General features: G+C 36.6%; 1 protein-coding gene across 1 annotated transcript in view; it reads left to right on the forward strand.

Moving 5' to 3' along the window:
- The first annotated feature begins 741 nt into the window (after positions 1-741).
- Positions 742-13,306, forward strand: part of LOC108365732 (angiotensin-converting enzyme-like) — a 16,669-nt gene continuing 4,104 nt past the window's right edge. Inside the window, 10 exon segments of the mRNA XM_017619868.1 lie at positions 742-939; positions 1,466-1,532; positions 1,600-2,130; positions 2,202-2,367; positions 6,107-6,298; positions 6,301-6,469; positions 9,088-9,433; positions 9,505-9,725; positions 11,250-11,390; positions 11,517-11,689. Coding sequence (XP_017475357.1) covers positions 923-939; positions 1,466-1,532; positions 1,600-2,130; positions 2,202-2,367; positions 6,107-6,298; positions 6,301-6,469; positions 9,088-9,433; positions 9,505-9,725; positions 11,250-11,390; positions 11,517-11,689 — 2,023 coding nt within the window. The 5' untranslated portion in view covers positions 742-922.

Genomic DNA, 13,306 nt, shown 5'->3' on the forward strand with positions numbered 1-13,306 from the left:
TAATTCGGTTAATCGATTAACCGAATTGCCCGAGCTCTAATACATATGTGTATATATATACATACATAATATATATGTTATATATAATAAAGCATGTTCACTTGAAAATTGAGCTGTGTCAAAAGCTCCTCCCCCTCCCGCTCCGTTAACTTTCGAAAATATGTTTTTAAATTATACGTTCTCATTTTTTAAATCCTTTGTTACTTTTTCATTATTTGACTAGCTTAATCAATTGCTGTTGGGCGAGTGTAATCGTTCTCAGTTTAAGCTAGGTCTTCCGCCATTGGGTTTCAATTTGAGAGTCCTCCCATCTCCTTAAGAACTCCACCCTATGTCCCGGAACCCACCACTGTTATTGGTTCCTAGGTTTTCCAGCACCATTTTTTGCAACTGCCTATTAGCTTTGAAATCGTTTTTCAAGAGTCTTGCATTGGTTTTAGGTGGTTTTTTGTATAAGCATCATATTTCTAGGGTGCTTTGGCGTACGTTCCATTTGCATATTAACCGGCAACCGATTAGAAAAGGCACAGCGGATGTGATGTTGTTGGCTTCTATACAATCTGGTGTCTGGTCAACCGTCGAGCGCGACGTATGAGAGGGCATTATGCTCTCAATTATTCCCTATATGCACACATTATACACACATATGTATGTATGTAGTATACCCCAACTGATTTAAAAGTATATTTTGAGCAGCAGATAAGCGCAACTAATCTTAAAGGCATTTTATGAAAAACTTTAAAACTTGCAGTCTCCTTCGCGGCTTTGGCACAGCAGCATCGTACATTAGCAGCAGAAAAGTTTTACAATACATACAAATCCAAACTTGTCGAAGGCAAAGTACTTTGAGATAAAACAAAGTAACTTTTAATTTTAAAGCCCCTGAAATAGTGAAATTTGGGCAAAAATCGTATTTTCTTGAATGACAAAGTATTTTGTGTAAGTTAAACAACAAAATTCTAGTAACCAAAAAGTTCTGAGTGAAAGCGTTGCAGTAGAAAATCTCTGGCTTATCTTACTATACAATATTAAAACATACTACTGTTTAGTTAGTGAAACTATTTGATTCATAATTTTTTCATTATAAAAGCTAAAATTTCAAATTCACACCACGATCGAGCGAAAAGCGTTAAGCAAATATGAGATAACGATTCTTTCATAAATTTATGTTTGTAACATTTTGCAATGTTTTGGTTTATTCCATTTTTTTTTTTTATTCATACACAGCATTCTAATCAGCGTTCGTGGCGTGCTTTTTTCTTTTCGTTTTCTGTCTTATCGCAGTTTTTATTCAAGCTTGCATTGAGCGGGCGCGTATTAAGCTTTTTTGGTTTTTATTTAGTTTTTGCTTCGTTTTTATTACATCGACCACACTTCACTTGTTATTCTGTGCATAACAATGTTATTCCGATAAGCCACGAATTTTTTTCCTACACTGCTTTTGGTCTTCTTTCCTTTTGTTCAGCCACTCTTTGCTTATGAATGCCTGCAAAATGACCAATATTCACTCAAACACGCGGTGGCCTGCATTGGTAAGTAAATTGCTTCAAAATAAATCTTACTCACCATCAACTCAATTTTCAAAAACTAATTTTTCAGCTGCCAAATGTCGCTTTCGCGCTTTTACCCCTTCTCCTGCTCTTCGTTTCACTAATCTTCATGCCAACTACAGCGCTTGCGGCAGCTACAGCTTCCGCCGCGGCACCCACTACTACCAATACCACCGCCAAGGTGAAATATCCGCATGCCGCCACCTATGAGGCGCACGCCAAGCAATACTTGGAAAAGGCTTCGGCACGCATGCAGAGCATTTGGACGCGGCGTCGCAACAGTTTCTTCAGCCTCACCACCAAGGGACGTGGTTACAATGCCATCAATCAAGCGCCAATAAAGCAAGAAATCGAAAATGACTATCGTCACTTGGTCTATTCGCTGGCGATGAATCTCAGCACAATACCGGTAATGCAGCTGAGCGATCCAATATTGCGAAGACGTGTGAGACGGCTCGCTAAATTACAACTGTATGGTCTAACAGATGAGGACTACGAGGAGGCCAAGGATCTATTGCATACAATGCAAACATTTGTCACCACGCGCATGGTTTGCTCGTTGGGTGATTGTCAGCAAACGGTGAGCGGGAGGAGTGCTGAAAATTAGAGGATAGAAAATAAATTTAATATTTTTTGCATGCGCTTTGTTAGGTTGCCATGGTGCCGACAATACTGAATCATGCAGTGCGGACCAAGAGTTTGGCAGACTTGGAGTACTTCTGGAGGCAATGGCGCTCAGTATTGGCCGATCGCGATCGTGCCAAATCTGCATTCATTTCTTATGTGCGACTACTTCGACTGGCAGCGTCATATAATGGTAAGCTTTAACCCTAACCATCAATTGAATATGAAAACGATCATGACGACGAAGGCGGATAAGAAGACGAAGACAAAGACGAAGACGAAGACAAAGATGAAGACGAAGGTGAAGCCGAATAGGAAAATGACGGCGATAACGAAGACGAAAACAAATTCAAACACGACGTATGATACGAATACGAAAACCAAAACTAAAAGGACGACCGAGACGAGTACGAGGACGCAAGCGATTACGAAAAATAGGACAAATGAGACGCTGACTACAAATAAACATGAACACGGATGAAAAGGAAGATAAAAGACACGATAACGAATAACAGGCCACTTCTGGCTAAGACAGTAAATGGTCTTTCCTAAGACAAATGAAAGATAGATGACAAGATAGCTCGAAAGACTTTTGTCTTTGTCTAGCACAAAAGTGTTAGAAAAAAAGCTCCCTTGTTTACCACTCGCGGTGAAAAGCTATTTTTTGAGAGAAAGCACTTGTATGTCATTTAGCCCGCGTCGCTTCAACGATCGCAATCGCCGAGTGAGCAGAGCGTAGGCGTGCCGTTCAAAAGATCACAAGTTCGAGTCTCGGGCGGCGGAATTGTTTTTTTCCTTTTTTAATTAAATTTTTTATTTTTAATTAAGAAGAAATCATTGAAATTTCATTTAATTTCTAAAAACATTAATACGTTTATTTTTGCTATATTTTCATTATTTATTTATTTATTTATTTTTTATTCTTTACTGTTGATTGTTTTAAAAAGAGAAATATTTATGTTTTTTAAATTTAATTTAATTAAAAAAAAACTTAAAAGGCTAACAGCATAACGCTGAGACCTCCTCGTTAGCAGATCTTCCAATTAATCTTTCGAAAGACAGCAATAAGCTTTTAAGATAATTAACTGTCTTACGAAAGACTTTTATCTTGACTGTGGTGAGGTGAAAGACAGCTGCAAGAATTGTCCTGTAAGACGTCGAATAGGTATGGTATATCGAACACGAATACCAGTTAGTTAGTTAAATATAAAGGCAAACACAAAAACGACGACTTCCATTTTACAATTGCAGTTACCATTACCGTGAGCATTACCTATGACATTGCCATTATCATTAACTTTACCATTGCAATTACTATTGGCATTGCCATTACTGTTACCACTACCATTAACTATACCTTTACCATTACCATTGTCATTATCATTGCCAGTATCATTACCATTACCACTACCGTTGTCAATGCCATTGCCAATACCATTACTATTCCCATTACCATTACTATTAACTTTACCCTTACTTTTGCATGGCAGGAAAAAGACGCAAAAATTATTTTATTTCCTTCTATAATTAATATGTACATAATAGATATTATCAATTTAAAAATAATAACAATTATTTTTAAAGCAAAATAACTCATAAAATAATCAATCTATTGCGAAAATCTCCAGGTTTGAAATGACATAAAAAACGCCAAAAACCGTAAGCTGATCTTTGATTATTTAGTTTTTCTAGATCTGGGGGCCAATTCCTGTTCTGTGAAAACGTGAAGTGAAAACATTTTTCATAACTTCACATACAAATACGATCCGGTTTTTAAATGTAAAAAAATTAGCTTGTCAAAAATGTTTCACTGTGAAATTTTTTTCCAAAAGTTTTGTGCATGGCGTATCTATGAGTGACATATTCCATGTTAAAGTATGATTTTTTACATTGGCAACGCGAACTTAAAATCAAAATATCTTGGGAAAATTACCTGATCTAGAAAAATTTTATACACACCCGTATTTAATCCGAAAATTAAGTTTACGTTTATCGGCGTTTTTATGTGTTATTTTAGGGTTTGTACAATGTTATTAATAGTAATTGTAAACAACTTAAAAAATAAAAATCAGTGCCGCTGAAGGTAGTCCGAGTAACACGGAGTATGTTGGTTGAGTTGATATTTAAAAAATTATTATTGCGGTCCCTAGCTTAAACCCAAGAAAAATCTTTGCTATGAAACCTAAGATGATTTCACTGTTTCAAACTTTAAATGGACTTTTGACTATTTACCGCTTGCAGCGCTAGTAACCCAAGCTGCTATTAGCAATTAGAATCAACGCAAAAGTAGTCGTGGTAGGAAGTGCACAAAAAAAAACAAATAAGGACGCATTACATAAGTAAAATTTACGCAAGTCATCGCTGTTTCGGCTAACAACAAAACATATTTACTCCCATGCAATCGCGAGTAAGAGTAGTTATTGTCAGCCAGTAGAACTACCAACCTAATTTGCGGACAAAGCGCACCACAAAAGCACACACTCAGCAAATCGTTTGAGCACCGGCACAAGCATACAAACTGATGGATATTGATTGAAAAGGGAGGTAACATAAAACCCACATAGTTATATACTCATTGCATCCACTTCCCCGGTTTTGCGATTACTTTGGCACAGCAGCCAGCAGCCAACAGTCAACCGGCCGTACAGTTAATGGCAAGTCAGTCGATCGAACGAATACTATGCCTTCAATGTGTCGGGCATGAAATTGCGAATAGATGTCGTAAATTGCATTTAAAATGGCACATACAACTGGGTAATTAAAGCACACACACACATATAAACAACCAAGCACTCGCTCATTCACACTTTGCCTCAGTGGAAGTATCCCTGCAGTGAAAAGCCAACCCAGTCAGTAAAGATACCAGTTCGTGATCTGCTATAAGCTAAAGCGAAGGCCTAACCGTTCCACAATTTTGAACAGCTTTTGCGTTTAGCGAATTGAATTGTCAAAGTCAAAATTTAAACGCAATTAATAAAGACTATCGGTTCTAGTTCTGAGGTTATATTTAATTTTAAATATAAATTACAATTTTTAAAATCGATTTTTATTTGAGAAAAAATATGTACATATATGTATGTAAATAAATACTTGTGCCATACAAATTAAATGAACTTCAAAAAAAATTTTCCTTTTTAAAAAATCAAATTTAAAAATCAAAAATAAAAACCTACACATTAAAAAAATTCCCTGCCCGAGAACTAGAACTTCGGACCTCAGGAATGGCACGTCAGTGCTCTGCTTACTCAGCCATGGCGACTGTTGAAGCGCCGCGAGCAAAATTGCATATTTACTCCTTTCTCGGGGCATACATTTTCCAGAGAATTGGCATCTCGTAGAACACCGCCATGTTCAAAATACCAGTCACTAACAATGTAATAGTTTAGAACGTTAACTAGTTGGACTGAAACGCAGACTGTTGGCAATCTAGGTCACAACTAGTAGCTTTCCCTGCTGGGATGTGATTTCGGTGCAAACGTGCAAGAATGTGTGTGTGTGTGTGTGTGTGTGTGTGTGTGTGTGTGTGTGTGTGCGACTACGCACATAAATATATTAACTAAATTGACCGGTGGACGCATAACCCGAAGGTTCGAGTAACAACTAGAACGGACGTTAATAATGTGCTGCAACGGAACGGTTACGAGCAAGCGAAGTGGTAATGAGGCAGGCAGTGGCCATGCGATTGACAAGAAATCAATGAGAACAAGATGCCATTCAACTAATCACAATTGAATAGGACACTTACGAACACCAATGCCATCAGCGATGTGGTATGTGCACTGCACATGCACAGCACAGCATACATATGTACATAGCTATTTTAAATGCTTATCTTTACCTTTTTCACATTTACACTTCTATGTTCAACTTATCTTGCTTCCACTTAAATACTTACATATGTAGATTGTATGTACGTTTGTATCTTCACACAGGCCACATAACCCCATCACGTACCTGGTATCTGTATTACGATACGGATAATTTCCAACGTGAGCTCGAGGATGTCGTTTGGGAAATAATGCCACTGTACCAGGAATTGCACGCCTATCTACTCAAATGTGTGCGCAACACCTATGGTGAGAAATTAAATGCCGATGATGGTGCCATACCGGCGCATGTATTGGACAAATTGTACGGCAAGCTTGGTCACCTCGTACGGTGTTCCGCACCCCATTTCCCAAGAATCAATTGCCGACGGTGCAGCAACGTCTGGAGGAGATACTTGTGACATCATTGAAGATCATTAAGAAGGCGGCAGAGTTCTTTGAGTCAATCGGACTGAATCACATGTCAGAGTAAGTAGTGTTAAAATTAGAATTGAAGGCTGAAGCTATTGGACTCTGGTAAAAGTAACATTTTACATTAGTTTCCACAATAGCAAATGTCGAGCTTAAATACTATATGCAATACGAACCCGTTAAGATATGCTTATATCATTGAGATAGGTATAATGATATACTATGGGTATTCATTTAAACTCGCAAATGCTTCGTAACCGAGTAAAGCTCGTAAAAATCGGTTTCCCATGCAAAATTAAGTAAGTTTATGAGGTTTACGTGGTTACGAGTCATTTACGTGATTTGCTATAGTATTAACAAGTCAGTAAATTAGGTCAAACGATTACTTTAGTCGAGCATCTGGGCAGTATAATAAATAATTTAGAGGAAGCTATGAGAAAAGCTTTTGAGAGCTCAACTCCAAAAAGTATAGCTCGTAATAAAACGCCGCTGTGTTGGAATGGACAACTCAGAACTCGGAAAGACAAGTTTGGAAAACTCTTTAATGAAAGCTATAAGGGCCTTGTAAAAGTGCCATAAGGTCGTAGCAATAGAACTAAGGAAAGCTTCGGCAAAATCCCGACAATCCTACTGTTCGGCCATAGAAAGTTCCAAGGAAAGAAGAAAGTGGAAGGCTCAGAAAATTTATGTTCAAAATGTATACCAACTTAATGCGACTAAATAAATAAATAATGTTGTGTGGATAAACTCAGCCAAAAATCGCTTGGAGATACTAGGCAAAACACACCTCCCGGGCAGCATTTCAGATACAACCGCTTCAGGTTCCACTAGTTTCGAACTCACAAACAGTAGAATGTTGGACTCTTGTATGCCATAAGCAGTTTCCTACTACAATTAAGCTCTATATTCAAAGTCACCATCACTTTAAGTTACATTCATTCCTAAGCCAAGAAGAAAGAAAGAATCACGAAACAGCAAAAGATTTCAGACTTATAACCCTTTTTTCATGTTTACTTAATACAACGAAAAGACTCCTAGTCATCTATATAAGATCGCTATTAGAGGAAGAGACCCTCTCGAATGCACAACACGTGTACACTAAGGAACGATCCACAGAAACCGCTCTAAACGAAGTGGTGATTCTCGTGGGAAAATCACTCCACTTCAAGCAATATACTTTAGCAGCCTTTCTTGACATTGAGGGCGGGTTTAAAACTATCAAGGTCAACACTATTGCAGACTCCCTACAGGAACTGGGGGTTGATGACAGTGGCTTGAGATGGATATAGTCGATGCTAGACTGCTAGATCGCACTGCGTCCGTGACCCACCATATGAATAGGGGTACCCCACTGGAAGGCATTCTCGCACCATTTCTTTGGCTAATAGCGCTGAATGTCATTCGGAAAGATCTTAAAAAAGGGACGTAAAAGTAATGTGGCGTACATTGATGAGTTTGCACTAGCAGTTATGGGAACTTTCCACTCAACTGTAAGCGAAATACTCGGAGGAGCACTTGTCTGGGTTCCCGGCAGGAGCCTACTTGGAGGAATCCGAGACTATTGCACTGGGATGCCCCCTCCGAGTCGTTCAAAGAGAAACTTTTTTTTCTGGACTAGCAAGGAAAAGGTGGTCAGATATACAGATATGCAAAATAGCCAGGAAACTCTGGTCTGACTATTTATAACAGGACAAAGACACTAGACCTGCCTCATAGATCAAGGCAGAGCTATTTAGAGTTGTAGCAACCATTACGGGCCACTGGCCCATAGGCAAACATGCAGATAGAATGGGGCTGCCATATTATGGAATGAATTTCCTAAGCGAATACCCAGGTCTAGCGGCTGTTAGGCATAAAGTACTCGGAAGACACATACATACAAACAAAACTATCATTTATATCAGGATCAACCACAAGTGATATCGGCAAATTCAGCAGGGAATCAAGATAGTTTAGCCGAGAAATCTAGATATATGTATATATGTAGGTATTTTGCATTCCTATGCTGAACACGATTCTGGAGTCCAAAAGTTCCCATTAAGCCTTGGTTTTGAGAAAAGTATATTAACTTTTCAGGATTTTCCGAGTGCTTTCATGGTAAATAATACAGTAAACACATTAAAATCAAATATTTCTACACATTTTCTGCTAAAAATATGTTAAATAAATTCTTGGGCTAAAAAAATACAGAAATAAAAATTGTGTATTTTTCTTTCTCAAAATATAAATTTTTCATTAAGTTTCACCTGTGCGATATGGTTCATATTTTACCCGATAGGTAGCGCAGAGGCTGAGATATTTGGAAAATATGTACTTTTGGCCGGACCTACATATATTACATAAATAGATTTAAATGACTCCATAAACCATTTAGCCGTTAAGTGGTGTGGGTTCGATTTTTTTTATTAACAACTAAAAAAAGCTTGTCTTGAAAATATTTTTTTTTTAATGTTTTTGTGTCTTATTATGAAATGAACGGCATCTGCTCTAGTAAACCGTAATATTAAATGTTTGTGTGCTCATATATCTGCGATTCGCCAATAACTTTTAAGAACTAAGGAATACTATTTCCCTAAAAAGGTATATTATGATGGTTCAATAATACCTTCACACTTTTTATGCCTAAAATTCTTAGACTAGCTAATTTCATTTTGGTATCTCTTTTTTCTTCCCAGTTCATTCTACGAACGATTTTCGCGTCGCATTGGCGATGAAGAACTCGGGCCCGATTGTCGCGCCGAGGTATTTTACTTTCCACCCCATGCCGCTCTGCGCTATTGCCCCAAATTGGATTATAAGAAACTTATGCAAATACATGGAAATATGGCAGAACTGCAATACAATCTCTATCGTGGACAATTGCCTTTCGGTGTGGACAGTGAACCTTGTCCAGGTTTTGCTAGTGCTATAGGTGAGGCAGCTGTTATAGCCTCGGGCACGCCGCGACATCTCAATCGGCTACATATACTCTTCAATCACAGCCTAAATGAGGAGCAATCGATGAATCGGCTATTCCGCATGGTGAATGGAGCTCAAGACGAATCTTTATAGAAGTAAAAAAAAAATTCATATATTCTTTTCTCTTTGTTCAGGGTATTCACACGATTTTAGCCATACCGCAGTACTTCATTAACGACAAATTTCTGGTTGATGTTATGGATGGTCACATTAGTGCACAGGACTTGAATTGCGCATACTGGAGTTTGCAGAATAAATATGCTGGTGTAGTGCCACCGATGCGACGCAATGAGAAAACTTTTGATCCGGATTTCAAATTCTATCATGGGTTGAACCCTGAGAAGCCAAGCACAGTGTGAGTATTTGAATATCAGAGGGTAGGGTGTGTATTCGGGATGGATATACATACATTTTTAAATTTGAATGCCGGTTTGAGAATAAGTTCTAAACTTGTCTCACTATGTAGAGTTCTGATTACTCTGCATTCTCAGAAGGTTATCCTCAGAGTTACTTAATCATTTACTTAGGAGCTGAAAAGAATCTCAGATTGCTGTCCACTGGCGGAAGTCAAAGCGAATGAGGCAATTAAAGAAATTCATAACTCCTTGAAGAAAGAGCTCGGAAATAACTTAGTCGAGAAGGTCTTAGAACTCTTACAGGCTACCTGAAAGGACAATGGAAACAACCCCAGAGCATATTCCCTTTGACGGTCTAACTTAAAATAAAGAAAAAATTAGAGTTGCCACCTGTTTGAAAGTTGTAGTTAAGGTAATTTATAATGAGAGAAATTAAGCATTGCAATATGGCTGTTAAAAAGAGGCTTAAGAAGGCTTACTGCTGAAAAAAATTTGTGGTACGTTGCCACCTGTTAGAAAATTTTAATTTAATTTAATTAATAAGATAAATTAAATATTGCAATATGCGTATCAAACTAAAGAGGTTTAGAAAAATATTTTCGCGATGGGTTGCCACCTTTTAGAAAAATTTTACCTATTTAAATTGAGAAAACGAATTAAAATTTCACATTTCTGGTTTTAAACTAAAGAGGTTTATGAAAATTTACTAACGAACACATTTTTTAGGGAAGCAGGTTGCCACCTGTTTGAAAAATTGAATTTTGTTGAATTAATAATATGAGGTTAAAGCTGAATTAGTACTCCTAAAAAATCCTATTCAACTTGAACTAAGGGAATTAGGTAACGGAATTGTGCACCACAATATGGATGCCCGACGAAATTGGTTTAAGGTTTTATTTTAAAAATATTTTGAAGTCACACAAAAACATGAAAATTTCTTATGTTTTTGGCTAAGTTTATTTATGCTAAGTTTTATTGAAATAAATTGTACCAAATAAAACACGCAGAAATTCCATGCACTCAGCGAAGCGGATGAGAGCAATCTAATTAAATATTTTTTGATCTAAAGCTTCATCCTGCCCGAAGATTAAAAGCAAAAACTATTACAAAAAAGAAAACGATACAAATCCAAATACAGTAATGCCCATCAGCGCGCGAAACGCATCCAAGTAAAACCGTCAGCGACGTGTTGCGCCAAAAATCGCTTGGCCAAATGCAAACAGATAAATTTTTATGCACAGACTCTGAAGTGCATTTCGCGTGTGTGTTTTAACGGCATCGCTTTAAGTACATGCCCACACATACACACGCACACACACATAGAGATTTATTTACTGACGGCCAGTTTTTGGCTGTTGCCATTGGCCAATGGCCATCAACGACCAAACGTCAGCACAGCGATTTAGAAGTTTACGTAGCTTAGTTTTTGCAAAAATCCACATAGGCCCCATATCTCAACTCTACTTATGTATATGTATACATATGTACATATTTATCTTCACTTTTTCACGTTTCGTTAACAGGAAATTGCTTTCGGAAATATTGGGCTTTCAGTTTTATCGGGCATTTTGTTTAGCCAGCGAGCAGTATAAGCCCGGTGACCCGGAGTATCCATTGCACAACTGTGATTTCTATGGCAGCACGAATGCTGGCGATTTGATGAAGTGAGTAAATGCGTAAAATACACACATATGTAGAGTGATGTAACCAAGTTTGAGTCACTGTATGTACATACGCGAATATTTACTGATTTTCAAAAAAAAAATATTCACTTTTGTTCTATGCAACAGGAAAATGATGGAAGCAGGCGCAACCAAGCACTGGCGGGATTTAATGGAAATCGCCACAGGCGAGCGTAAGCTAAGCGGTAAAGGTGTAATGGAATATTTTGCTCCACTCTACACTTGGCTGAAAGAGCAAAATAAAAAGAATGATGTGGAACCGGGCTGGGAGTCGGAGACCAGTGAGTACACAATTTTGTTAATGTAAACATATTTAAAAATTGACAGAATATAAAGTTGATGGCAAAAAATATTCGAGACTACAATTTTCACTTTAATTTCTATAAAGAGCGTTCCGTACCGAAATGGACGGGGTTCACACTTCATGTGTTTGATTTGTTTCAAACATTTAGGATGGATGGATAAACATAAATAATAAATAAATATGAAATTTGAGCTTGATTAATACATTTTTAAAAACTTTACAGCCAAAAACAAAAACAAATCGATGTTTCCAAATATCTCGAAAAGGGGGCGAGGAAAAAATTAAAAAAAAATTTCATTTACACACATTAAAATTGTACTTGAAGAGAAATATTTTTTTAATTTTTTTTCTAGAAAAAATGTTTAGCATACAAATTTTTTTACAAAAAAAAATTGTTTATGAAAATATGCGATCTCAAAAAAAAATTAAAAAAAGTCTCAATGGTAGCTCTGGGTGTTGCGCAATATTTAAGTATAGTATTATGGGGTGCACTCTACAATAATTTGAGTTATGAATTTTTTTTACACCGAAGTTGAGTAAAATTAGTACATGACAAATTTACAAATTTCGGAAATTTCTTTGAGTATGCAGTTTAGTATAACAAAGTTCAGGGTTCAAGCTACTGCAAAATTGCGATGATTTTTAATATTTTTTATACTAAAACTTACTACAGTACAAAACTACATACTAAAAAAAAAATCGAAAAAACGTTTTGTAAATTTGTAAACTCAAATTATTAGATTAATTAGAGTGCACCCCATAAAACTATACTTAAATATTGCGCAGTACTCAGAGCTACCATTGTAAATTTTTTTTTTTTTTTTTTTGAGATGGTATATTTTAACAAATTATTATTTTTTTTTTAATTTGTATGTGAAAAAGTTTTCAAGAAAAAATATTTAAAAAATTTTTTTTTTCATAGAGAATTTTGATGTGTGTATGTGTGATTCTTTTCAAATTTTTTCCTCGCCCCGTTCTCGGGATATGTGGAAAACTATTAAATCGATTTGTTTTTATTTTTGTGCTGTAAAGTCTTTAAAAATATATTAATAAAGCTCAAATTTCCTATTTGTTTATTATTTATTTTTGTCCATCAACCCTAAAAATTGTAAACCAATGAAACACATGAAGTGTGAACCCCGGCTATTTTAGTATGGAACGCCCCATATATTATTGTATCTTAAAAAGCTGTGGGTCGTTTTGGGCTTACCTTTTAACGCGTGAATAGCTCTTTCGCTGCCAACGTTGCACTGTGTTCTACTTTGGGACAAACTCAAATATCTATCTTAAGAACAAGAACAGATAGCGAAATAAATGTAACGGTGTATTAAGGCTTTTGAGATGGAGAATTCAGGAAGAATTCGTCGGATAGAAAAATTACCTTGACCTTTAAAGGGACCTTCTGAAAGTGAAGGTTTTAAATGTTTTCTGTTTTTTTTTTGCCTGCAACCAGTTTTCATTAAAGGTGTTTAAGATTTAAACATATTATTTTACTGTTCTTGAGTCAGATAATCCATCTTCATGGTCACAAGGACCGTAACGCATTTTAATTTTTTTTTTAATTTCATTACTAGCTGTTTCAGATCAAAAAAGA

The sequence above is a fragment of the Rhagoletis zephyria genome, unplaced genomic scaffold (assembly GCF_001687245.7).
Source record: "Rhagoletis zephyria isolate East Lansing unplaced genomic scaffold, Rhagoletis_zephyria_1.1 Rzeph_scaffold_01980, whole genome shotgun sequence".
Taxonomy (NCBI): Eukaryota; Metazoa; Arthropoda; class Insecta; order Diptera; family Tephritidae; genus Rhagoletis; species Rhagoletis zephyria.